This window comes from Chenopodium quinoa, unplaced genomic scaffold (genome assembly GCF_001683475.1).
Source record: "Chenopodium quinoa cultivar QQ74 unplaced genomic scaffold, ASM168347v1, whole genome shotgun sequence".
NCBI lineage: Eukaryota > Viridiplantae > Streptophyta > Magnoliopsida > Caryophyllales > Amaranthaceae > Chenopodium > Chenopodium quinoa.
The window spans coordinates 710,265-736,358 of NW_018744939.1; the positions used below are offsets into that span (position 1 = coordinate 710,265).

The window sequence follows — 26,094 nt, forward strand, 5'->3', positions numbered from 1 at the left end:
TGATAAATTGTCTCACTTAATATTAGTTTTATTTTGTTTAAATTGGAAAATTGTTTTATATATAACCAAACAAGGAAAAATGTGTAGGAAATTATATTTTTTAATGGAAAAGGTTTTTCAACTCATTTTTCATTGTAAACATTTTACATCCAACCAAACAGGACCTCTAGATGTACAAACATGACAATTAATTTTGAACACTAGGAATTAATTCATTTGCAAATATTTTCGGCCTACAAAACTAGTGCTAATGCAACTAGTTTTGGTGATGATATTACATACAATATTGAGAAGAGGATCTAATTTCTATGTGTTGCGATTTGCGAAGCGCCTTTGTTAAATTTTTTTTTTTTAAAAAAAATAATAATCTATGTAGAACCTAGCCGCTTGCATGCATCTGTTCCCTCTCCTCCCCATTTTTTTTCCTATGGTTTTTCAGTTTCAAGATCATCTTAGACCGAAAATAATATAAGGTTGGCTATTCTTGACCATTTTTTTTTATTTGATTCACTTTATCTTTTTAGTATCAATAGATGTAAATATTTTATCAATCCATTTTGCATGCACCCGGTGTACAGTATTTTTACTGTACATCGGACATTGTGCACGTGCCACTCATTTACTAAGTTTTTTTTTTTTTTTTTTTTAAAAAAAAAAAAAAACAAAATCGCGAAATTTGATACCTCAAAATCAAAAAAATGCAGACAACAATGGAGGAGAGAGAAAGTGAGAAAACTCAGCTCTTGATCATGAACTGAGGAGAGAGAAAGTGAGAAAACGCAAAAATTGTAGAAATCGATCATCAATTGAGAAGAAAAAAGGTGAAAAAACGCACAAATTAAAAAATTTGATCATCAATTAAAGTAGAGAAAGTGAGAAAACTTACAAATTGAGGAATTCGATAAACGCAAATATTGGAGAATTCGATCATCAATGGAAAATTCGACTTTCGATACCACAAATAGTAGCAATCTCATCCACGGATTGCTACAAAAACAGAGGCAAATTGAAACTGAATTTGAAATCGATTTAAATCGATCGATTATAGAAGAAGAAGAAACAAAGAGTTTTGGAGATGAATTCGTACCAATACTCAACAATATAAACAATGTAGACGATGCAGAAGAAGCAATTAACAATGCAGAAGAAGCAATTGAGATTGCAGAAGAAGCAATTGAGAATGCAGAAGAAGCAATTGAGAATGCAGAATATCAAGTGGTTCCTGGCAAATCAATTGATTCAAATTCAGAAGAAACCACCAAATCAAATGCAACTGAAGGTAATTTCTGTTTCGGGGTTTTCTGATGTCCTGCAGGAGAGTTACAATTCCGAGACTGGAACCGGACGCCTGTACCTACAAAACAAACGGATGCTCCGGATGATTGGAGATCCGCCTCCGACGGTCAAGTTAGTACTTGATTAAGGAGTAATTAATGCGGAAATAAAAGTGATTGGGTCTCTCTAGGTGAGAGTGTTAAATGTGCGTAATCCCCCTTAATGAGGATTAAGGGAGGTATTTATAACCTTGGGAAACGTGCCAATCCTAAGTTTAGGTTAACCTAGGGCTGATTGGGCTTCCCTTGGAAGTTGGGCCTAGGTGACTTGTTTTTCCAATTAGGCATGGAGGATGCCACGTGTCATGACATAATAGGTCCAGGGTGGACAAATAGGCGTGTGCCACGTGGCAAACCCTGAAAGTTCCAACTGGAGGACACTTGGCAGGACCTGATTGGCCCACGTGGCGCTTTCCGATTGGTGGGAGAAAAATCCCCTAATCATTTTCCCCTCACAGGTGGCACGTGGCTGGTCACGTGTTACCTGTGACAGGTGTCGCACCGTGACAGGCGACGGCCTGCTACAGGTGTCACTCGGCAAAAGGCCGAGAGATTCTCCCGCCCTAATTTTGAATTTTGGAAGTGACCCTTCGCCTTCTCACTTCGCCTATATAAGGGTGTGTTGACTTCAGTCATTTTCACACTTGAGAACTTTTTTAGAGAGAACATTCGGACCCCTGAACTTGCTCTGACATTTCGGACCCTTTCTGCCTACCGCCTGCTCTGACAAGCCGACTACACAGGATTTCCAGAACTCCGTCAACTTCACTCGTTCAGGTAACCGTCGGTTCTCTTACTCTTAATTTTCTCTTTATTTTATTCTTTTTTGCAATGGCACCACGGAAGCACACGACACGACCTAGGTTAGTGATCAGCCGGTCACCGAGGACGGCTGAATCTAGGACTAGGAGTGCCGCCTGCCCTTTTTCGGACCCATCTTTTCCCTTTATACAAAGTCCGACTGTCTCTGTGTCTATGCAGAACATGATGGCCAGAACAAAAAGAACTGCTAGGATTTCGAACTCAGACGGCTCCTCCCACAGGGTGCCGATTAGTGAAACATCTGACCAGGCGCCAGATGTGGAAGTGAACCAAAGCGGCTTGAAAGCCGACAGTTCAGAGGGAGGAGTCAAAGTGACCCCTTCCAATTTTATAGTTGACAAGTCTACATTCTCTCCTGCTCCTTTTGAAGGAGAGAAGGCGGGCCCCTCTGGGAGAAGGGAGGAGTCGTCCTCTTCGGACTCGTCAGAGGACGAATCCGAGTCTAGCTCTTCTGGTCATGCTTCTCTGGACACAGAAGAGAAAAATAGCCGCCTACAAGAGGCGAGGCTTTCTCACGCAGTTGAGAAGGGGGACAATTGGGCGGAGCCATCCGCCTCTTACCGAGAGCAAAATACCCCCTACTACTGCACTGTCCCACGGGGCCGGATCACGGCCATGCAAGAGAGAGTGGGGAGCTTTATTGCGTACCACACAATGGGCCCCGACTTTTTAGTTTTCGTGCCGGATCCAGAAGACACAGTCGTCTGGCCGGCTGGTACTAGTTATGATGGCGCCTGCTTTGGCTGGTACGAGGCGGCCATCAGGGCTGGGCTGCGCTTCCCACTACATCCGGCTATTCAGCGGATCTTGGATGGGTATGAGTTGGGGTTATGGCAGTTAGCCCCAAACTCCTGGGTCAACGTACTCGGCTATGTGGCCGGGTGCGAACTGCACGGGGTGGAGCCAAACTTCGAGGCTTTCGCCCACATGAACTACCTCAGCCGGACCCCTAAAGCAGGCGGTACCGGCTGGTATCAATTGACGAGCCACAAAGGCTACCTCATGACAAGAGGTAAAGCAAACAAGTGGAAGGATTGGCGAAGCACCTTCCTTATCATTGAAAGTTCAGACACAGAGCTGAACAAGCGCTTCAACAGGTGGAACAGGAATCCGCCTCTTCTTGCAGGCGGCCGCAGCATGCCGCCTGTTCCCCCCAAAGCCAAGAAAGAGATCCTAGACAAAACTCTTTAAAGTAGAGTCGAGGGTCGACTCTACTACAGGGGTACGAGAGCAAGTACCCCTGCACTGCATCCCGAGCTTCAAATGGCTCTATGACGAGTACTTTTTGGCCGCCTGTGGCCTTAGCAGTCGATGCTCAAGAGGTAGCCGGCCTGTCGAATACTCTGTTTTTCCAGGCATTACTGTTATGACTTTTTATTAACTTTGCTATTTGTTCTTGCAGCGGACGCCATGAGCAAAATTACCGCCTCCAAGACTGCGGCGGCCATGTTGCGAGCCTCCATCATGCAACAATCCTCAACCGACTCCCCCAACAAGGGGGCGCCCTTGGTGAGCTCCGAACCTTTCACTCTCTTTTTGGAGTTGGGTTTATGCATATACTGACCGAGTGTTTTTTTTTTTTTTTTTTTTTTAGACGGGCACTCCAAGAGCCTCTTCTTCCCAACAGCCGGACTCCAAGACTCGGAGGACGACTGTTGCGGGCTCTCCTGGTACTGCCAGGAAACATGCGGCGGCTGAAAGCAGCCGTCCACTCCTTCTAAAACTCCAATCGGGCCGCCTAGAAGTATGAAGTTGTCCTTGTGAATTTAGACTTGCTCACTTCTTTACTAGGTCTAACTCGTTTGTTTATGCTTGATGCAGCCGGCCCTCAGGAGCCAGACTTGGTCGAGGTGGCCAAGTCTATGATCAAAGCCGTCCCTCCGGCTGAGAGGGAGGCGGTCACGGGTGTAGGCACCCTTGACCTTGACGGGATTGTAGGGGTCCTTTCTGAGGTATACTTAGCATATTTTTGGTTATTTAAATTCCAGGACGCTTGTTTTTTGTTTGAAAACTAACGCCTGTTCCCTTTTACTTAGGCCCTGCTCCGAGTGAACGGCCTTCGCAAGCCGCTTGACAGGAAGAACAAAGAGGTAAAGGCTGCAAAAGCTATGGCCGCCTCTGACTGTGATAAGGCAATGTTTCAAATTGCCCAAAATGAGGTTTTGACAATTGATATTCTTTATTATCAGGCGCAGGCTACTTCTGCTATCCGGGCTCAGCTAGAGGCGGCCCAGAAGAAAAATAATGAGCTGGAGGCGACCATCAACAATCTCAAGGCCGAGCTGAGACCTCTTCGCCAAAAAATGTCCTCCTACGACACCTTGGAGAAATCTTTGGCACACGTTAAGGAGCGCCTGGTGACCCAGGAGAAGAGTCTTACTCAGGAGCTCTCGGCTAAGGAAGGAGCTGGTCCGAGAGATGATGGAAGACTCTGCTCAGATCTAGCGCCTGACCTGGGGTCGCCTCTTCCCCAATGCTGACTTTTCCTCCTGGGAAAAAACGTACCTCCAGTGTTTTGATAGATATAATCAAGAGATCCTGGCGGCTGCTGAGGACGAGGCGTTGGAGGAGGAGGAGCCAGTAGTGGCGCTTGTGCCGCTTGGGGTGGATGCATCGAAGAAGGATGCAGCTAAAGCCGAGTCCAGCAAAAAGAGTGCTGACCAGGCGGCAGAGGCTACTATTGAAGATCTGCCCCCTTCTTAAGCTTTATGTCTTCTTTTTACGGCCTGCGTGCCGTTTGTTTCTGTTTACCCGGCCAGGGAGCCGGGGTTTTGAATATTTTGCCGGTCTTAATGACCGGCTTCTTTTGTATCTTTTACCCGGCCAAGGGGCCGGGGGTATGAATATTTATGCCACAAATGTTTCGTTTCAAATTTGTTTCGATTTTGCTAAGTATCGAAACTTTGATATCCAATTGCATACTATACCGACTGTTTTGCATGGCCGATAGTTGCGGACAGGTACGAGGTAGTTAGTCACGCCACCTATGCCCCTGGACGACTGGTTGTCTATTTCCAGGCTAAGCGATCAGTCGGCCACTTTAAAGACTGGATCTCCTTCAACCAAGTAGGAAGGTGGTTTCCTACCTGCCTTGTTTGTTTTTTTTTTGTTTTTTAAGCTAGAGACTCTAGTCGGTCCAGGCCGACTGTTCCCCGCCACATTTAATCTAGTGTGAACAGGCGCTGTATGAACACCTTTTTAGTTTCATACTAAATTTTTAAGGAGTGACCAAGTAAACATAATTGTTACCTAGTCACCGAGTGACTGAGTAGTAGAGGTTTCAAGCGGTGGGTACCGGTTGTTCCCCTTTATTCGCCAATGTTTGTTGGCTATTAACTCATAAGATACCGACTGTTCTTATCCCAAGTAGTTCAGTCGGTTTGGTTGACACGGATGGTTACTGCGAACACTTGTTTGACCTGATTAGTCAGTTAAGTGAGAGGTATCCTTGTCCGGGAAACGGCTACGTGGTTGTCTTGGTTATACAGTCGTATAGGTGCCGTGTAATGATTTTATAGAACAATGTTCCACCCAAAAGGGAGCTTCTCTCTGCGACGAATTTCATCCGGATGGATGCCGTCGGACGCCTGCTATAATGTTGGGACAGGTCGATTTAAACTTTTATTTGGATCAGTTGGCTTGGCGCCTGGTCCGATCATTTCAGCCATGAGCCTTTGATAGTTCTTGGTGAACTGTGTTATGGGAGAGTAGCCAGTTGTGTGGAACAAGCGGCGTGCCCCTCTTAATTAAAAATGAAAATTAAACATGGAGAGTAGCCGACTGTTTGTCAGTAGGCATGCCCCTCTTAAGTAAAAATGAAAATTAAACATGGAGAGTAGCCGACTGTTTGTCAGTAGGCATGCCCCTCTTAAGTAAAAATGAAAATTAAACATGGAGAGTAGCCGACTGTTTGTCAGTAGGCATGCCCCTCTTAGTACAAAATTGAATGAAACAACAAGCTTTTATTAAGTAGCCCTCGACTATTTACATCATTCAAAAGAAATATTTCTTAAGATTATCTACATTCCAGGTTCGAGGCAACGATTGGCCGTCTGGTGTTTCCAGACGGTAGGTACCATCCCTGACCTCTTCATAGATTCGGTAGGGTCCTTCCCAGTTGGGAGTTAATTTTCCAAACTCATTAGCCCTACCAACTGCTTCCATTTTTCTAAGTACAAAATCCCTCACTTTGAGTGGACGCCTGTGTACTTTTTTGTTGTATGATCTGGTCATTCTCATGCGGTAAATTTCATGGCGCAAGACAACATTTCCCCTCCTTTCTGGGAGTGAGTCTAATGCCAGGCGCAAGGCTTCCCAGTTTGCCTCTTCGTCATATAACATTACTCGAAGAGTCGGCTCGTAGTGTTCAATTGGAAGAACAGCTTCCGCACCATAAGTTAGGAGGAATGGAGTTTCTCCAGTCGCCCCTTTTTCAGTCGTCCTAATGGCCCAGAGAACATGTGGTAATTCATCCGCCCATAGGCCGCCTGCTCGTTCAATCTTTTTCTTGAGACCGTCTGAGATGATTTTATTAAAGGCTTCTACCTGGCCGTTTGCTTGTGGACGGCCGACTGATGCAAAGTGGTGAGCAATTCCTTGGTCACCCAACCAGCTTTTGAGAACAAGCGTCTCAAATTGGGGACCATTATCAAAAACCATAGACATGGGAACCCCGAACCGAGTGATGACATTTTTCCAGATGAATGAAATTACATCCTTCGTCTTGATTCCCTTTACATCCTCCGCCTCCACCCATTTAGTGAAGTAGTCAACTGCAACAAGTATGTACCTCCTTCCACCTGTAGCAGGCGTATAGGGACCCCGAATATCCATGCCCCACTTAGCAAACGGTAGTGGGCTATGAATGGTAGTGAGGTCAGTAGCCGGTTAGTGAATTAGTTTGCCAAACCTTTGGCACTTGTCACATCTTTTCACCATCTCCATTGCATCTGCTTCTAAAGTAGGCCAAAAGTAGCCCTGCCGCCTTGTCCGTTGAGCAAGCGACCTACCGCCTATATGGGAAGCGCAGTAACCAGAGTGAAGATCGTCTAGTATCTCTCGTCCCTTTTCTGAAGTAACACACTTTAAGTAGGGTTGAAGGTACCCTCTTTTGTGAAGTTCTCCCTTTATCATTTCAAAACTGGCTGCCCGTTTTTTCAGCGCTGCCGCCTGGTGATGATCATCCGGCAGGGTACCGTCTGTCAGATATGCCCTGATTGGATCTGTTTCGGGGTTTTCTGATGTCCTGCGGGAGAGTTACAATTCCGAGACTGGAACCGGACGCCTGTACCTGCAAAATAACGGAGACTCCTGAGAGCTCCGCCTCCAACGGTCAAGTTAGTACCCGATTAAGGAGTAATCAATACAGAAATTAAAGTAATGAGATCTCTCTAGGTGAGAGTGCTTAGTGTTGGTAATCTGCGTTGTTAGCGAGATTAGCCGAATGTTAATAAGTCTGTTCTTCTCTGCTTGATCTCTTAATTATTCGGTCTCCTGATTAATGAGGATTAATCGAGTATTTATAGCCTTGGGAAGCGTGCAACTCTCTAGGTTTAAGGTAAACCTAGGGCTGATCGGGCCTCTAGACTGAATTGGGCCTTGATGGCCGGTTGTCCCATTTGGCATGGGTGGACACGTGGCGTGTCTTAAGTGGTCCGTGGAGGACGTATCTGTGATTGACACGTGGCAGGTTTCTGTTGGCCTTCGTGAAGAACACGTGGCGGAACCTGGTTGGTCCACTTGTCAGACGGTGATTGGTGGATAAAAATCCCCTAATCATTTGCCCCTCACAGGTGGCACGCGACTGGTCACGTGTCGCCTGTGACAGGTGTCGCACGGTGACAGGCGACGGCCTGTTACAGGTGTCACCTTGCAGACGGCCGAGAGATTTTCCCGCCCAAATTTTGAATTTGGAAGCGACCCTTCGCCTTCTCACTTTGCCTATAAAAGGAAGTGCTGACTTCGGTCATTTTCACATTTGAGAACTTTTGCGAGAACATTCGGACCCCTGAACTTGCTCTGACATTTCGGACTTTTTCTGCCTACCGCCTGTTCTGACAAGCCGACTGACCCGAACTTTCAGGACTTCATCAACCGTCACTCGTTCAGGTAACTTAGTTCTCTTACTCTTAATTTTCTTTTTATTTTTTGAAATGGCACCATGGAAGCACACGACACGCCCTAAGTTAGTGATCAGCCGGTCACCGGGGACGGCTGAATATAGGACTAGGAGTGCCGCCTGCCCTTTTCTGGACCCATCTTTGCCCTTTATACAAAGTCCGACTGTATCTGTGTCTATGCAGAACGTGATGGCCAGAACAAAAAAGACTGCTATGATATCAAACTCAGACGGCTCCTCCCAAAGGGTGCTCCTTAGTGAAACATCTGACCAGGCGCCAGATGTAGAACGAGGCGACTGTCAAGCTGACAGTTCTGAGAGAGGGACCAAGGTGTTCCCTTCCCATCTTACCGTGGACATGTCTAATTTTCCTTCTGCTCCTTCTAAGGGAGAGGAGGCGGGCCCCTCTAGGAGAGGGGAGGAGTCGTCCTCTTCGGACTCGTCAGGGGACGAGTCCGAATCCAGCTCTTCTGACCATAGTTCTTCTGGCTCAGAAGAAAAACATAGCCGCCTACAAGAGAAGAGAAGTTCTCATGCAGTGGAGAAGGGGGATAATTGGGCAGAGCCGTCCGCCTCTTACAGAGAGGAAAACGCCCCCTACTACTGCAGGGTACCCCGGGGCCGGATTGCAACCATGCGAGACAACGTGGCGAGCTTTATTGCTAACCACAAAATGGGCCCGGAGTATTTACTGTTTGTGCCGGATCCAGAAGATACTGTCGTCTGGCCGGCTGGTACCAGCTATGGTGACGGCTGCTTTGGCTGCTATGTGGCGGCCATCAAAGCTGGACTGCGCTTCCCATTACATCCGGCTGTTCAGCGGATTTTAGATGGGTATGATCTGGGGTTATGGCAGTTAGCCCCCAACTCTTGGGTAAACGTACTCGGCTATGTGGCCGGGTGCGAACTGAACGGGGTGGAGCCAAGTTTTGAGGCTTTCGCCCACATGAACTATCTCAGCCGGACCCCTAAGTCGGGAGGTACCGGCTGGTATCAATTATCAAGCCATAGGGGTTACCTCATGACGAGAGGTAAGGCAAACAAATGGAAGGATTGGCGGAACACCTTCCTTATTATCGAGAGTTCAGACACGGAGCTGAACAAACGTTTTAACAAGTGGAACAGGGATCCGCCTCTTCTCGCAGGCGGCCGCAGCATGCCGCCTGTTCCCCCAAAGGCTAAAAAAGAGATCCTAGACAAAGGACTCTTCAAAGTAGAGACTAGGGTGAACTCTACTTCAGGGGTACGAGAGCAAGTACCCCTAAACTGCGTCCCGAGCTTCAAGTGGCTCTATGACGAGTACTTCTTGGCCGCCTGTGGCCTCGGCAGTCGGTGCTCTAGAGGTAGCCGGCCTGACGAATACTCTGTTTTTTCACGCCTTGTTTACTTGGGATTTTTACTAACTTTGCTGTTTATTTCTTTCAGCCGACGCCATGAGTAAAATAACAGCATCTAAGACTGCGGCGGCCATGCTGCGGGTCTCGCTAATGAAGCAGTCGTATGCCGACTCCCCCAGCAAGGAGGCACCCTTGGTAAGCTTTGAAAACTCTTCTCCTTTTAGTTGTCTTATGCAAATACTAACTCTTTTTGTTTTCAGTCTGGCACTCCAAGGGCTTCTTCCTCGCAACAGCCGGACCCCAAGGCTAGGAGGACGACTGTTGCAAGCTCTCCTGGGTCTTCCAGGAAAACAGTGGCGGCTGAGAAGCAGCCGGCCACTTCTTCAAAAACCCAGGCGGGGCCGCCTAGATGTATGGACACTTGCTTGTAAAAACTCACCCTTGCTTCCTTCTTGATTAGGTCTAACTTGTTTTTTCCTTTCGCTTAATGCAGCCGGCCCCCAGGGACTAGACTTGGTTGAGGTAGCCAAGTCTATGGTTAAAGTAGTTCCTCCATCTGACAGGGAGGCGGTCAAGGGTGCCGGCACCCTTGACCTCGATGGAATTTCAGGGGTCCTAGCTGAGGTATACTTAGCACCTTTTTGAGCTTTTGAGTTCCAGGACGCCTGTTAACTCTTTTGATTGGAAACTGACGCTTGTTTTTCTTTGTACTCAGGCCCTGCTCCGAGTCAACAGCCTTCGCAAGCCGATTGATCGGAAAAACAAAGAGGTAAAGGCCGCAAAGGCTATGGCCGCCTCCAGCTGTGATAAGGCAATGTTTCAAATTGCCCAAAATGAAGTACTGACCATTGATCTTCTTTATTATCAGGCGCAGGCGACCGCCGCTGTTCGGGCTCAGCTAGAGGCGGCCCAAAAGAAGGTTGACGAGCTGGAGGGGACCGTCACCAACCTTAAAGCCGAGCTGAAACCCCTTCGCCAAAAAATGCACTCTTACGAAGCCATGGAGAAATCTTTGGCTAACGTAAAAGAACGCCTGGTGAACCAGGAGAAGAGTCTTACCCAAGAGCTCTCGGACAAGGCCGAGCAAGAGAAACAAGAGCTCGTCCGGGAGATGGTGGAAGACTCCGCCCAAATCCAACGCATGACCTGGGAACGACTGTTCCCCAGTGCCGACTTTGCCTCATGGGAAAGAACGTACCGCCAGTGTTCGGAAATATATAATCAACAGATCCTGGCGGCTGCTGAAGAAGAGGCGTTGGACGTTGCGTTGGAGGAGGAAGAGCCGGTTGTGGCGCTTGTGCCACTTGGGGGTAAGGCATCAAAAGATGGTGCAGCTAAGGCCGAGTCCAGCAAGAGGAGTGCTGACCAGGCGGCTGCTGCTGATACTGAACTGCCCCCTTCTTAAGCTTTAAGTATTTTTTTCTTTTCACGGCCTGCGTGCCGTTTGCTTTGTAATTACCCGGCCAGGGGGCCGGGGTTTTGAATATTCTGCTGGTCTTTTATGGCCGGCTCATTTTAATCAAATTTTTTTGTTTTGGTTCAAATTTGTCTAAGTATTTGAAATTTGCTCACTAGACCGACTGTTGTGTATGGCCGAACGTTAAGACAGGTACAAATAGTAAGTATGCTACAAATAGTAAGTATGCCGCCTATGCCCCTGGACGACTGGTTGTCTGTTTCCAGGATAGATGATCAGTCGGCCATTTAATCAATCGGTATTCGAACTCTTTATTCAATTTGACCAAGTAAATAGAATTACCTAGTAGCCAAGGAATTAAGTAGGAAAACAAGCGGCGGGTACCGGTTGTTTCCCTTTATTGCCAATGTTGGCTTTTAACTCGTTATTTGTTAACCTAGCAAGAGTATTGGTTGAGAGCCTTTGTTTATTAAAAACAAGTGGACGACTCATACCTTTTAGGCTCCATACTAAGTTTGAGTGACTATTAAGTTAACATAGGAGTTATTTAGTCTTTGTCACAATCTTGATTGAGTAGTAAAGGTATCAGGCGGCGTAGGCCGGCTAGACCCCTTGATTCACCAATGTTTGTTGGCTATTAACTCAATAGGTTATCCAGTAGGAATAGGGGTTCGAGTGCCCTTGTTTGTTTAAAACAGGCGGACGACTCAAACTTTTTGGATTCCATACCAAATTTGAAGGAGTGACTATGAGTTAACTTTGGAGTTACTCAGTCGCCGTCACTTTTGTTTGAGAAGTAGAGGTACCAGGCGGCGTAGGCCGGCTAGACCCCTTGATTCGCCAATGTTTGTTGGCTATTAACTCAATAGGTACCCCCTGCATTTATCCCAAGTAATACAGGCGGTTATCTGACTCAGATGTCAACTGCTACCATTGGTTTGGTTAGTGATAGAGTTATCTTTGTCTCAAAAACGGCTACGTGGTTGCCCTTGGGGACAGTCGTATAGGTGCCGTGTAATTAGTTTATAGAACAATGTTCCACCCAAAAGGGAGCTGCTCTCTGCGACGAATTTCATCCGGAGGGATGCCGTCGGACGCCTGCTATGATGTTGGGACAGGTCGAATTAGTTTTGTAGTTTTGATCAGGTGGCTTGGCGCCTGGTCTGATCATTTGGCCGGTGGCCTTGGTAAGTTCTTGGTGAACGTAGGTGCTAAGTAAAAGAAGGGTAGCCGCCTGTTAGTTACAGGATCGGCCAGGCCCTAATCTTTTTAGCTAAGTATTGTGAGTAAAATACTCGATGGAGAGTAGCCGACTGTAAAGGAACAGACGGCATGCCCCTCTAAAGATAAAGAGTGAAACTCTATGGAGAGTAGCCGACTGTAAAGGTACAGACGGCATGCCCCTCGTAATTCAATATTGAATAGTAAGTGCAAACTTTATTAAGTAGCTCTTTACTTTACATCATTCAGAAAAAATATTTTTTAAGGTTATCTACGTTCCAGGTTCGAGGCAACGGTTGTCCGTCTGGTGTTTCCAGACGGTAGGTACCGTCCCTGACTTCCGCATAGATTCGGTAGGGTCCTTCCCAGTTGGGAGTTAGTTTTCCAGACTCATTAGCCCTACCAACTGCTTCCATTTTTCTAAGTACAAAGTCCCCTACTTTGAGTGGACGCCTGTGTACTTTCTTGTTGTATGATCTAGTCATTCTCAGGCGATAGATCTCATGGCGCAAAACAGCATTGCCCCTCTTTTCAGGAAGTGAGTCTAATGCCAGGCGCATAGCTTCCCAGTTTGCCTCTTCGTCATACAGCATTACTCGAAGAGTCGGCTCGTAGTGTTCTATTGGAAGAACAGCTTCTGCACCATAAGTTAGGAGGAAGGGAGTTTCTCCAGTCGCCCCTTTTTCAGTCGTCCTAATGGCCCAAAGAACATGTGGTAGTTCATCTGCCCATAGGCCGCCTGCTCGTTCAACCTTTTTCTTGAGACCGTCTGAGATGATTTTATTAAAGGCTTCTACCTGGCCGTTTGCTTGTGGGCGGCCGACAGATGCAAAGTAATGCGCAATTCCTTGGTCTCCCAACCAGCTTTTAAGAACAGGCGTCTCAAATTGGGGACCATTATCAAAAACCATAGACATGGGAACCCCGAACCGAGTGATGACGTTTTTCCAAATGAATGAAATTACATCTTTCGTCTTGATTCCCTTTACAGCCTCCGCCTCTACCCATTTAGTGAAGTAGTCAACGGCAACAAGTATATACCTTCTGCCGCCTGTAGCAGGCGTATATGGACCCAGAATGTCCATCCCCCACTTAGCAAACGGTAGTGGGCTGTGAATGGTAGTGAGGTCAGTAGCCGGACGGTGAATTAATTTGCCAAACCTTTGGCACTTGTCACATTTTTTCACCATCTCCATTGCATCTGCTTCCAAAGTAGGCCAAAAGTAGCCCTGCCGCCTTGCCCTTTGAGCAAGCATCCTACCACCTATATGGGAAGCGCAGAAACCAGAGTGAAGATCATCTAGTATCTCTCGTCCCTTTTCAGGAGTAACACACTTTAAGAAGGGTTGAAGGTACCCCCTCTTGTTAAGTTCTCCCTGTATCATTTCAAAACAGGAGGCTCGTTTTTTCAGTGCTGCCGCCTGTTGAGGATCATCCGAATGACATGGTGCCGCCTGAGTGTGGCGAAAGTTTCTCGGAGGTCCGTCAGATGATCTTTCTGAAGTTTAGTCTTGACAATCATATCATCAATGTATGCCTCGACGTTTCTCCCAATCTGATCAAAGAACACTGTGTTTATCATTCGTTGGAAGGTAGCCGGGGCATTCTTAAGACCAAACGGCATGACCGTGTAACAGTATAATCCCTGATCAGTGACGAAGGCCGTCTTCTCCTGATCTTTCTTCCATAAAGGAATTTGATGAAAACCAGAATAGGCGTCCATAAAACTCATCATGGCATGGCCGGCTGTTGAGTCGACCAGGTTATCAATTTTAGGCAGAGGGTAACTGTCTTTGGGGCACGCCTTGTTCAAGTCTGTGTAGTCTACACACATTCGCCAGGTGCCATTCGGCTTTTTAACAAGTACCACATTTGCGACCCAATCTGGGAAGTAACATTGCCGAATGAACCCTGCATCAAGTAATTTTTTGACTTCGGCGGCTGCCGCCTGACCTCTTTCTTCACCATGGTTCCGTTTTTTTTGTCGTACCGGCTTCTTTTTCGGATCCACAGCGAGTTTGTGTACTGCCAGATCAGGACTAATGCCTGGCATTTCATGGTCTTCAAATGCAAAGATGTCCTTGTATTCTTTCAACAGGTTGTGAAAGTCGTCACCAAGGTTTCTCAGAGCAGTCGTCCCTACTTTGACTGTTCGGTCAGGATGGGCGTCGTCTAATATCAGGTCCGCATGCTCACCAGCCGGCTGAGGGCGGAACTCATCCGGCCGGTCTTCTGCCAATGATTGCTATTTTCTTGCCTTTCTTGCGGACTCTGTCTGGGGTGCCTTTCTCTTTTTGTCGCCTGTTTCTTGAACAGGCGCACTCTCCTTGACGTTGTCAAGGTCTGTTTTTTCTCCACTTGACCCAGTGGCCATAACAGTGGGCTTGACGTCCGAGAGATAGAACTCTCGGGCCATCCTCTGATCTCCCCTTAGGGAGCCGACTGTTCCATTATCCCTTTCAAACTTAAGCAGCATAAGTGACGGGATTATAACAGCCTTGGAATTATTCAGGGTTGGTCGACCCAGAATCATGTTGTAGGCCGAGAGTTCCTCTACCACTAGGAACCGGACTACCATGTGTCGTCCTTCCCCTTTTTCGCCCAGGCGAATGGGTAGATCCACTCGTCCCAGTGGGTGGACGACTCCTCCTCCAAACCCTATTAAAGGGTGGGAGGCCGGATGTATGCAGTCCGTCTGATATTTCAGTTTTGACAGACATTTGCTGCTGATGAGATCTGAAGAGCTCCCGGTATCTATGAGGATTCGGCCAACTCTCTGGTTGGCCACTTTACATTCAATAACGAGAGGGTCGTCATGCGGCCCCCTTATTCCTCCTAGATCCTCTTCAGTGATGACAATCTCAGGAAATGTATATTTGGACGGCCGTTCTTGGTGAACGGAATTTATATCTAACCGCCTTATATTATCTTTGTTGCCCCTAATAGTGGGGCCGCCTCCTGAGAAGCCGCCTGCAATGGTGTAGACGACTGCATCATCTGTATCGGAACTGTCGGCCTGTTGATTCTTTTTGGCCGACTGCTTTTTTGAGGAAGTATTCCCCGTAGATTTCTTGACATAAGTGTCAAGATCACCTTGATCAGCCAAGCGGTCTAGGTACCGCATGAGACTGATGCAGTCATTGGTGTGATGGCCAATGTCATCATGATAAGCACAGATTTTGTCTTGGTTCCGGTTGCTCGCAGAACCCTTCATGGGGAGCGGCTTCTCAATTGAGAGCCGTCCCTTTATTTCTTTTAGGATAAACTGGTTATCCTTGTTAAACACATACTTTGGGGAGTATGGTTTGAATTCTTTTTTCTTTTTCTGGGCCGGCTGTTTAGAGGAATCAGCCGCCCAGACCTCTTTTCTTTTTTCATCTTTGTTGGACGACTGTTTCTGTCGTCCCTCTCTGTTGTCGAACCTCTTCCCGTCCGACTGTTTTATCGTACACAGATCAGTCGCCTGTATATAGGCTTCTGCTTCAATCAAGGCCTCTTGAAGAGTCGCCACCCTTTTTCGAACTAAATCAAATTTGAAGGTAGACCCGTCTTTGAGACCTCTAAAAAAGTCAGTATAAGCTACCTCATCCGGTAACCCCTGAATCTGTATTCTCATCAGGTTGAACCGCCTGATGTAGGAACGAAGCCCCTCTTTCTCGCCCTGCTGAATTGTTCCCAAATCAAGGGTCGTTTTCTTCGCAGGGATGTTCATAGCGAAGTTGGAGGCAAATAAGTAAGCAAGCGTTCTGAATTTGTTTACGCAACCAGTCGGCAGGTTGCCGAACCATTGCTGTGCGATTCCCTTGAGAGTCGCTGGGAAACACTTGCACCAGGTGGGGTCATCCAACCCTTGAAGGTACATCAGGTTGGTGAATGCCATCAGATGGTCTTCTGGGTTAGTAGTGCCGTCATAGGCGCCTACTAGAATATTTTTTACTTTGGCCGGCTGAGCGGCTTCAGTAATTTCCTTGGAGAAGGCCGACGGCTGTTCACCAAGTCTAAGCAGCCGTAGCTGCCAGTCCATAGGTTGGACGTTTTTTGCTGCAGGTCCACCAAATGGAGGTGGCTGCATAAAATACTGTTGTTGCGGCACAAATGGTAAGTTTGGTACCGCCTGGGCACTATGAAAGCCGGACTGACGGGAGGTGCCGCCTGACTGACTCTCATGGTACGACTGAGTTGGCCTCATCGAGGCATTTCGCAAACTGTCCTGAAAATTTGAAGTAGAAGCCGACTCTGATAATCGGTCACTCTTCTTCTGCTCTAGCAGGTGCCGAGCATCTGTGAACGTTTGCTTTGACCCGTCCGCCTGAATATGACGAACCGGTTTCCTATTTCCCGTAGGATAACGGAGTTTTGTGAAATCAAGAGCAGACGGCTCCCGCTTCTTGGATTTAGGATGGGGAGTCGCCTCTCGCCCTTGAACTGGCTTCCTCTTCAGTGAAGTGGAAGGTTTCTTGGCCGACTGCTCTTTGACTGAAGCAGGCGGTTTTTTGTTGATCAACTCTTGGATCTCTCCCTTGAAGTCCCTCATGAAGGTCATGAGTTCGTTCCTTGTGATGGGAGCAGACCCATCAGTCGGTTGTTGCCGAGCAAGCGGTGCGCCTGCTGGCTCGCTTCCTGTTTGAAGATACTCCCGTTCCCTCATTTCGGTATGACGGGTACGTCGGGCCCTTAGGGTCCCGTCTGGAGCTGTATGAGTTTCAACTTCAAATTCACTTTCGGTATCATGGTCCGACTGAACTTGAGGGTCGTCTAGGGGACGCCTCTCTTCTGGAGTCGGTACAGACTTGGATGCCATCTCTGAAGTACTCTCCCCACAGACGGCGCCAAATGTTTCGGGGTTTTCTGATGTCCTGCGGGAGAGTTACAATTCCGAGACTGGAACCGGACGCTTGTACCTGCAAAATAACGGAGACTCCTGAGAGCTCCGCCTCCAACGGTCAAGTTAGTACCCGATTAAGGAGTAATCAATACAGAAATTAAAGTAATGAGATCTCTCTAGGTGAGAGTTCTTAGTGTTGGTAATCTGCGTTGTTAGCGAGATTAGCCGGTTGTTAATAATTCTGTTCTTCTCTGCTTGATCTCTTAATTATTCGGTCTCCTGATTAATGAGGATTAATCGAGTATTTATAGCCTTGGGAAGCGTGCAACTCTCTAGGTTTAAGGTAAACCTAGGGCTGATCGGGCCTCTAGACTGAATTGGGCCTTGATGGCCGGTTGTCCCATTTGGCATGGGTGGACACGTGGCGTGTCTTAAGTGGTCCGTGGAGGACGTATCTGTGATTGACACGTGGCAGGTTTTTGTTGGCCTTCGTGAAGAACACGTGGCGGAACCTGGTTGGTCCACTTGTCAGACGGTGATTGGTGGATAAAAATCCCCTAATCAGGATCCATCCAGGTTGAGCTTCTGTCTAGGATTCCAATAGGGTCTTCCTCGATGCTTTTCTTCTCCATTACTTCCCAAAAAACAGTTCGAGGAGTATCACAAGAGGCGGATGATGCTAATTTTGAAAGTGCATCCGCCTGGTTGTTTTCTGATCTCGGCACTTGAGTCAGATGAAAATCTTCAAGGGATCCGACTGCTTGTCGTACCGCCTGTAAATACTTGATCATGGCCGGATGGGTTGCTTCGTATTCGCCATTATACTGACTCACTATCAATTGTGAATCGGAACAGGCATCTATCTTTCGTGCCCCTGCCGCTTTGCACATGCGGATTCCGGCTAGTAAAGCTTCATATTCTGCCTCATTGTTTGAGGCCTGAAAACTGAAGCGTAGAGCATACTCGTACCTGTCGCCTTCTGGCGACTGACATATGACGCCTTCTCCACAACCATTTGAAGTAGAGCTTCCGTCCACATATACCTTCCAGACTTGGTCTGGATCTCAAGAATCAGGGGGACGAGTCATTTCAACAATAAAGTCAGCAAAGGCTTGCCCCTTCACTGCCTTTCTAGGCTCGAAAGTAACTTCAAGGCTCTGTATTTCTATGGCCCATTTGATCATCCGGCCTGACGACTCCATGGTGGTCAGTGGCCGCTTGATAGGTTGATCTGTATACACGACGACTGCATGTGCCAAAAAATAGGGCTTCAATTTTTTAACAGTCATAAAGAGTGCAAGTCCAAATTTCTCCACTAAGGGATACCTCAGCTCGGCATTTTTCAGTACATGACTGACAAAGTAAACCGGGAGCTGACAGCCATCTCTTTCAGCAAGATGAACAGCGCTTAACGCATGATCAAAGACGGCCAGGTACATGTAGAGTACTTCTTTGGGCAAAGGGCTGACCAGCCTCGGCAAGGAATGCAAGTGAACTTTCAATTTCTGGAAGGCCGCCTCAGCATTCGGCCCCCATTCAAACCTTGCCTTCTTCTTAATGGCCTGGAAGAAGTATAAGCATTTGTCGCCTGATCGGCTTAGAAATCTTCCTAAGGCCGCCAGACAACCTGTTAACTTCTGAACCTCTCGGACGGTACGAGGCGACTGCATGTCGATAACCGCCTGCACCTTCTCAGGGTTCGCCTCTATTCCTCTGTGATTGATAAGGAATCCGAGAAATTTCCCAAACTAAACTCCAAATACACATTTCTTGGGATTGAGCATGACATGGTGCCGCCTGAGTGTGGCGAAAGTTTCTCGGAGGTCCGTTAGATGATCTATCTGAAGCTTAGACTTGACAATCATATCATCAATGTATGCCTCGACGTTTCTCCCAATCTGATCAAAGAACACAGTGTTTATCATTTGCTGGAAGGTGGCCGGGGCATTCTTAAGACCAAACGGCATGACCGTGTAACAGTATAACCCTTGATCAGTGACGAAGGCCGTCTTCTCCTGATCTTTTTTCCATAAAGGAATTTGATGGAAACCAGAGTAGGCGTCCATAAAGCTCATCAAAGCATGGCCGGCTGTTGAGTCAACCAGGTTATCAATTTTAGGCAGAGGGTAACTGTCTTTGGGGCACGCCTTGTTTAAGTCTGTGTAGTCTACACACATTCGCCAGGTGTCATTCGGCTTTTTAACAAGCACCACATTCGCAACCCAGTCTGGGAAGTAACATTGCCGAATGAACCCTGCATCAAGTAATTTTTTAACTTCGGCGGCTGCCGCCTGACTTCTTTCTTCGCCATGGTTCCGCTTCTTCTGCCATACCGGCTTCTTTTTCGGATCCACAGCCAGTTTATGTACCGCCAGGTCAGGACTAGTGCCTGGCATTTCGTGGACTTCGAATGCAAAGATGTCCTTGTATTCTTTCAATAGTTTGTGAAAGTCGTCACCCAGGACTCTCAGAGCAGTCGCCCCAACTTTGACTATTCGGTCAGGACGCGAGTCGTCTAAGATCAGGTCCGTATGCTCACCAGCCGGCTGAGGGCGGAATTCATCCGACCGCTCCTCTGCCAATGATTGCTATTTTCTGTCTTTTCTTGCGGCCCCCGTCTGGGCTGCCTTTCTCTTCTTGCCGCCTTCTTCTTGAACAGGCGCACTCTCCTTGACATTGTCAAGGTCTGTTTTTCCACCACTTGACCCAGCGGCCATAACAGTGGGCTTGATATCCGAGAGATAGCACTCTCGGGCCATCCTCTGATCTCCCCTTAGGGACCCGACTGTTCCATTATCCCTCTCAAACTTGAGCAACATAAGAGATGGGATTATAACAGCCTTGGAATTATTCAGGGTTGGTCGTCCCAGAATCATGTTGTAGGCCGAGAGTTCTTCTACTACCAGGAACCGGACTACCATGTGTTGTCCTTCCCCTTTTTCACCCAGGCGGATGGGTAAATCCACTCGTCCCACTCGGTAGACTCCTCCTCCTCCAAACCCTACAAAAGGGTGGGATGCCGGATGTATGCAATCAGTCTGATATTTTAGTTTTGACAGACATTTGCTACTGATAAGATCTGAGGAGCTTCCGGTATTCATAAGGATTCGGCCAACTCTATTGTTGGCCACTTTACATTCAATAACGATAGGGTCCTCATGCGGCCCCTTTACCCCTCCTAGATCTTCTTCAGTGATGACAATCTCAGGAAATGAATATTTGGAGGGTCGTTCTTGGTGAACGGAATTTACGTCTAGTCGCCTGATATTGTCTTTGTTGCCCCTAATAGTGGGGCCGCCTCCTGAAAAGCCGCCTGCAATGGTGTAGACGACTGCATCATCTGTATTAGAGCTGTCGGCCTGTTGACTTTTTTTGGCCGACTGTTTTTTCGAGGAAGTGTTCCCCGTAGATTTCTTGACATAAGAGTCAAGATCGCCTTGCTCAGCCAGGCGGTCCAGATACCGCATGAGACTGATGCATTCATTTGTGTGATGACCAACATCTTCATGATAATCACAGAATTTTTCTTGGTTCCGGTTGCTCGCAGAACCCTTCATGGGGACCGGCTTCTCAATTGAGATCCGTCCCTTGATTTTCTTTAGGATAGCTTGGCTATCCTTGTTAAACGCATACTTTGGGGAGTATGGTTTGAATTCTTTCTTCTTCTTCTGGGCCGGCTATTTAGAGGAATCAGCCGCCCAGACCTCTTTTCTCTTCTTCTTATCTTTGTTCGACGACTATTTATGTCGTCCTTCTCTTTTGTCGAACCTTTTCCCGTCCGACTGTTTTCCTGTACTACAAAGATCAGTCGCCTGTATATAGGCTTCCGCTTCAACCAAGGCCTCTTGAAGAGTCGCCACCCTCTTTCGAACCAAATCAAATTTGAATGTAGATCCGTCTTTGAGGCCTCTGAAGAAGTCAGTATAGGCTACCTCATCCGGTAACCCTTGAATCTGTATTCTCATCAGGTTAAACCGCCTGATGTTAGAACGAAGCCCCTCCTTCTCGCCCTGCTGAATCGTTCCTAAATCAAGGGTCGTCTTCTTCGCAGGTATGTTCATGGAAAAGTTGGAGGTGAATAAGTAAGCAAGCGTCCTGACGTTATTCACACAACCAGTAGGCAGGTTGCCGAACCATTGTTGTGCGATTCCTTTGAGAGTCGCTGGAAAACACTTGCACCAAGTGGGATCATCCAACCCTTGAAGGTACATCAGGTTGGTGAATGCCATCAAATGGTCTTCTAGGTTAGTAGTGCCATCATAGGTGCCTACTAATACATTTTTCACTTTGGTCGGCTGAGCGGCTTCAGCAATTTCCTTGGAGAAGGCCGACGGCTGTTCCCCAAGTCTAAGCAACCGTAGCTGCCAGTCCATAGGTTGGACATTCTTTGCTGCATGCCCACCAAACAGAGGTGGCTGCAAAAAATATTGTTGTTGCGGTACAAATGGTAAGTTTGGTACCGCCTGGTCACTGTGAAAGCCGGACTGACGGGAGGTGCCGCCTAACTGACTCTCATGATGCGACTGAGTATATTTCATCGAGGTATTGCGTAGGCTGTCTTGGAAGTCTGAAGTAGAGGCCGACTCTGACAATCGGTCATTCTTCTTCTGCTCTAGCAATAGCCGAGCATCTGTGTAAGTTTTCTTCGACCCGTCCGCCTGAATATGACGAACAGGTTTCCTCTTTCCTAGAGTAGGAAAGCGGTACTTTGTGAAATCAAGGACAGGCGGCTCCCACTTCCTAGAGTTAGGATGAGGGGTCGCCTCTCGCTCTCGAATAGGCTTCCTTTTCCCTGAAGTGGAAGGTTTCTTAGCCCACTGCTCCTTGGCCAGAGCAGGCGGCTTCTTGTTGAGCAACTCTTAAATCTCTCCCTTGAAGCCCCTCATGAAGGTCATGAGTTCGTTTCTTGTAATGGGAGCAGACCCATCAGCCGGCTGCTGCTGAACAGGCGGTGCGCCGGCTGGATCACTGAGTCCAGTTTGAAGATGTTCCCGTTCCCTCTTTTCGGTATGACGGGTGCGTCGGGCCCTTAGGGTCCCGTCTGAAGCTGTGTGAGCTTCGACTTCAAATTCTTCCTCAGTATCATGGTCCGAGTGAACTTGAGGGTCGTCTAGGGGACGCCTCTCTTCAGGAGTCGGTACAGACGTGGATGCCATCTCAGAAGTACTCTCCCCACAGACGGCGCAAAAATGTTTCGGGGTTTTCTGATGTCCTGCGGGAGAGTTACAATTCCGAGACTGGAACCGGACGCCTGTACCTGCAAAATAAACGGATGCTCCGAATGATTGGAGATCCGCCTCCGACGGTCAAGTTAGTACTTGATTAAGGAGTAATTAATGCGGAAATAAAAGTGATTGGGTCTCTCTAGGTGAGAGTGTTAAATGTGCGTAATCCCCCTTAATGAGGATTAAGGGAGGTATTTATAACCTTGGGAAACGTGCCAATCCTAGGTTTAGGTTAACCTAGGGCTGATTGGGCTTCCCTTGGAAGTTGGGCCTAGGTGGCCGGTTTTTCCAATTAGGCATGGAGGATGCCACATGTCATGACATAATAGGTCCAGGGTGGACAAATAGGCGTGTGCCACGTGGCAAACCCTGACAGTTCCAACTGGAGGACACTTGGCAGGACCTGATTGGCCCACGTGGCGCTTTTCGATTGGTGGGAGCAAAATCCCCTAATCAATTTCTATAAACATTTCAGATTGTATGCAAAAAGTTACCCTTTTAACAGCACAAAGTTACCCTTTTAACAAAACAAAGTGACCCTTTTAACATCTCAAAGTGACCCTTTTAACATCACAAAGAGACCCTTTTAACAGCATAAAGTGACCCTTTTTTATTTATAAAGTGATCCTTTTAACAACATAAAGTGACCCTTTTAACAACATAAAGTGAACCTTTTATATGCATAAAGTGACCCTTTTATATGCATAAAGTGACCCTTTTATATGCATAGTGACCCTTTTAATTGAAAAAGTTACTCATGTAACAACATACAGTGACTCTTTTAACAGAATAAAGTCACCCTTTTCATGCATAAAAGTGACCCTATTTTCGAACAAATGTTACCATTTTGTTTTCTCTAAATTGAATAATATGCTGCCTCTGATTATAATCTGATATATTTGTATTTAATAACAGATACAAATCCAATTCATGCTTCTTGTTTAGATCTTAGAGGTTCATTTTTTGGTGTGGTAAGAGAAACTTTTGAAGAAATTTTGGAATTGTATGAAAAACATGCTGCTATACTGGGGTTTTCAATACGAAAACATACAACTAGATACCAGACACACACAAAAATAGTAACTGAGAAAAATTATGTGTGTTCTGTTGAAGGAAAGAGAAATTCAGGTTTCAAGAAAACAAAGTTAGTTGAAATGGTTAATGAAGAGGATGTGAATGTGAAAACAAGAAAGCCAAGACAAGTAGCCATTACAAGATCAAATTGCAAGGCATGCATAAGAGCAAAAGTGAATAAAGAAGGAAAGTTTGAGGTAGTGGCTCATGTTATTCAGCATAACCATGAGCTAACAAGGTCACGGTGGCATTATTTGCATCGTTCTGAAAGAAAAATGACAGAAGAAAAAGCTGAAGCAATAAAAACAATGAAATCTTCAGGTCTAACTACAATGCACACTTACAAATACATGGCTACAGAGGCTGGAGGAGAACAGAATATAGGTCATGGTGTTGTAGATCATCTGAATTTTTGCTCAAGGTTAAGAATGGAACAAATTGAGGCTGGAGATGCTCAAACTTTAGTGAACATTTTAAATCAGGAACAATCAAAGGATCCAAACTTCTTTTTTAGAGTTAAGTTTGGCAAGGATGGAAGAATTTCCAATATCTTTTGGAGAGATTCAATGATGCTAGAAGACTATAGGATATATGGAGATGTACTTTTCTTAAATACAACATACAGAACCAACAGATATAATCTTATATGTGCTCCATTTGTTGGAATAAATAATCACTGGCATAATTGTATGTTTGCATGTGCTTTTATTGGGGATGAAAAAACAAATTCATTCGTTTGGCTACTAGAAACATTCTTGAAAGCTATGGAGAATAAAAAACCAACATCAATATTCACTGATCAGGACCAAGCAATGGCAAATGCAATTGAGCAGGTAAAAGATCTATATTTACATTTTACAAATTTATATAGTTACCCTATTAAATGCATAAAGTTACCCTTTTAACAGCATAAAGTGACCCTTTTAACAGCATAAAGTGACCCCTTTATTTTCAATGTAGGTGCTTCCTAATACAAGGCATAGACTTTGTATCTGGCATTTGGAACAAAATGCTATAGCCATATTTGGAGCTCTTAAAAAAGACAAAGAATTCAAGTATGCATTCAACCAGTGTTTAAAGATGTGTGTGACAGAACAAGAATTTGAAGCAAAATGGCAAGCAATGATGCAGAAATATGAGTTGACAACACACTCTTGGTACCAAAGAGTGTACGAGTTGAAAGAGAAATGGTGTCCTGCCCTTAGTAGAGATTTATTTTCAGCAGGAATCTTATCGTCACAAAGGAGTGAAAGCACTAATCATGCAATAGGATTCAGAGCAAGTAAAGCAACTACCTTGACAGAATTTTATACCATATTTAAGAAAACAATCAATCGTTGGAGAAGCGCAGAGAAATATGATGAGTTTACCTGTAGCAAGTCAATAGCATTCACTTCGTTTCCACTATTTGGAATGCTAAAACATGCTGCTCAGGTAAAAAGTTCACTGATAAGTACATAATTTACACATAAATTATACCAGTTTATATGTAGCTAAACGATTTTGGTGAATAGGTTTTCACTTTGTCACTCTTTAGAGATTTTGAAGAGGAGTTTGGATATTCTATGGCAACAACTGTTCAAATGATTGGAAGAAATGAAGAATGTCTACTCTATCAGGTAGCCCTGGAAGATAAGCCATGGTCTGCACATCAAGTAAACTATATACATGAGAGCCAGAATGTATGGTGTACTTGCAAAAATTTTAAAGCATCTGGATGGTTATGTTATCATTGCATCAGAATTCTACACTTGCATTCAGTAACAAGAATACCAGACAAGTATGTTTCAAAAAGATGGACTAAGTTTGCAAAAACAGAGACATGGGATAGGTTGAAGAATCAGGATCCTACACATCAATATATTCCATGGAGACAAAAAATGATAAGGAAATACTACAATCTAATCTTAAAGAGTCAAGAAAATGAAGAAACAAGAGAATTTATGGAAGAAAATTTCAAAAACAGTCTTAAAATGGTGGATGACTTACTTGCTAGTGCTGCCCAGAGAGAAAGTGCAGAAGCTGCTTCTAATGTTCCTGATGTGGCACACAGCAATCACAGCAATGATGATGTTTCTTCGGCATCGAGTACAAGCACAAGTGTACCAACCATACTTGATCCACAAAGGGCTGTAACAAAAGGTAGAAGCAAGAGAGCAAAAGGAGGTCTTGAAAAAAGCAAGAGAAAAAGAAAACCAGCACTGCCACCTCCACATTCAGAATTTGGATCTAAAACACCTAATTTGAGACTCTTTTAGGAACTTTTTTAGATCATTTTTATTTTTAAAATTAATGTAATTTATATTCTAAAACTATATATCTTTTTTTTACTATATGACTAGTTTAATGAATATGTGATTGACACTATTATTAGCATATCTTTTAATTTACAGAAAAAAGTGACCCTTTTAATTTACAGAAAAAAGTGACCCTTTTCATGAATAGAAGTGACCATTTTTCTACATAAAAGTGACCCATTTCATAGCTAAAATTACCATTTCTAACAACAAAATCTACCTTTTTCTTGCTTAAAAGTTACCCTTTCTATAAATAAAAGTTACCCTTTCTATAAATAAAAGTTACCCTTTTCTGCATAAAAGTTGTTTCGGGGTTTTCTGATGTCCTGCGGGAGAGTTACAATTCCGAGACTGGAACCGGACGCCTGTACCTGCAAAATAACGGAGACTCCTGAGAGCTCCGCCTCCAACGGTCAAGTTAGTA

General features: G+C 45.9%; 1 protein-coding gene across 1 annotated transcript; it reads left to right on the forward strand.

Moving 5' to 3' along the window:
- The first annotated feature begins 933 nt into the window (after window positions 1-933).
- On the forward strand, window positions 934-25,631 carry LOC110706205 (protein FAR1-RELATED SEQUENCE 5-like). The gene is made up of 4 exons (XM_021884101.1): window positions 934-1,279; window positions 23,215-24,206; window positions 24,334-24,807; window positions 24,888-25,631. The coding sequence occupies exons 1-4, from the start codon at window positions 934-936 to the stop codon at window positions 25,629-25,631; spliced, it is 2,556 nt and encodes an 851-aa protein (XP_021739793.1).
- Window positions 25,632-26,094: the final 463 nt, after the last annotated feature.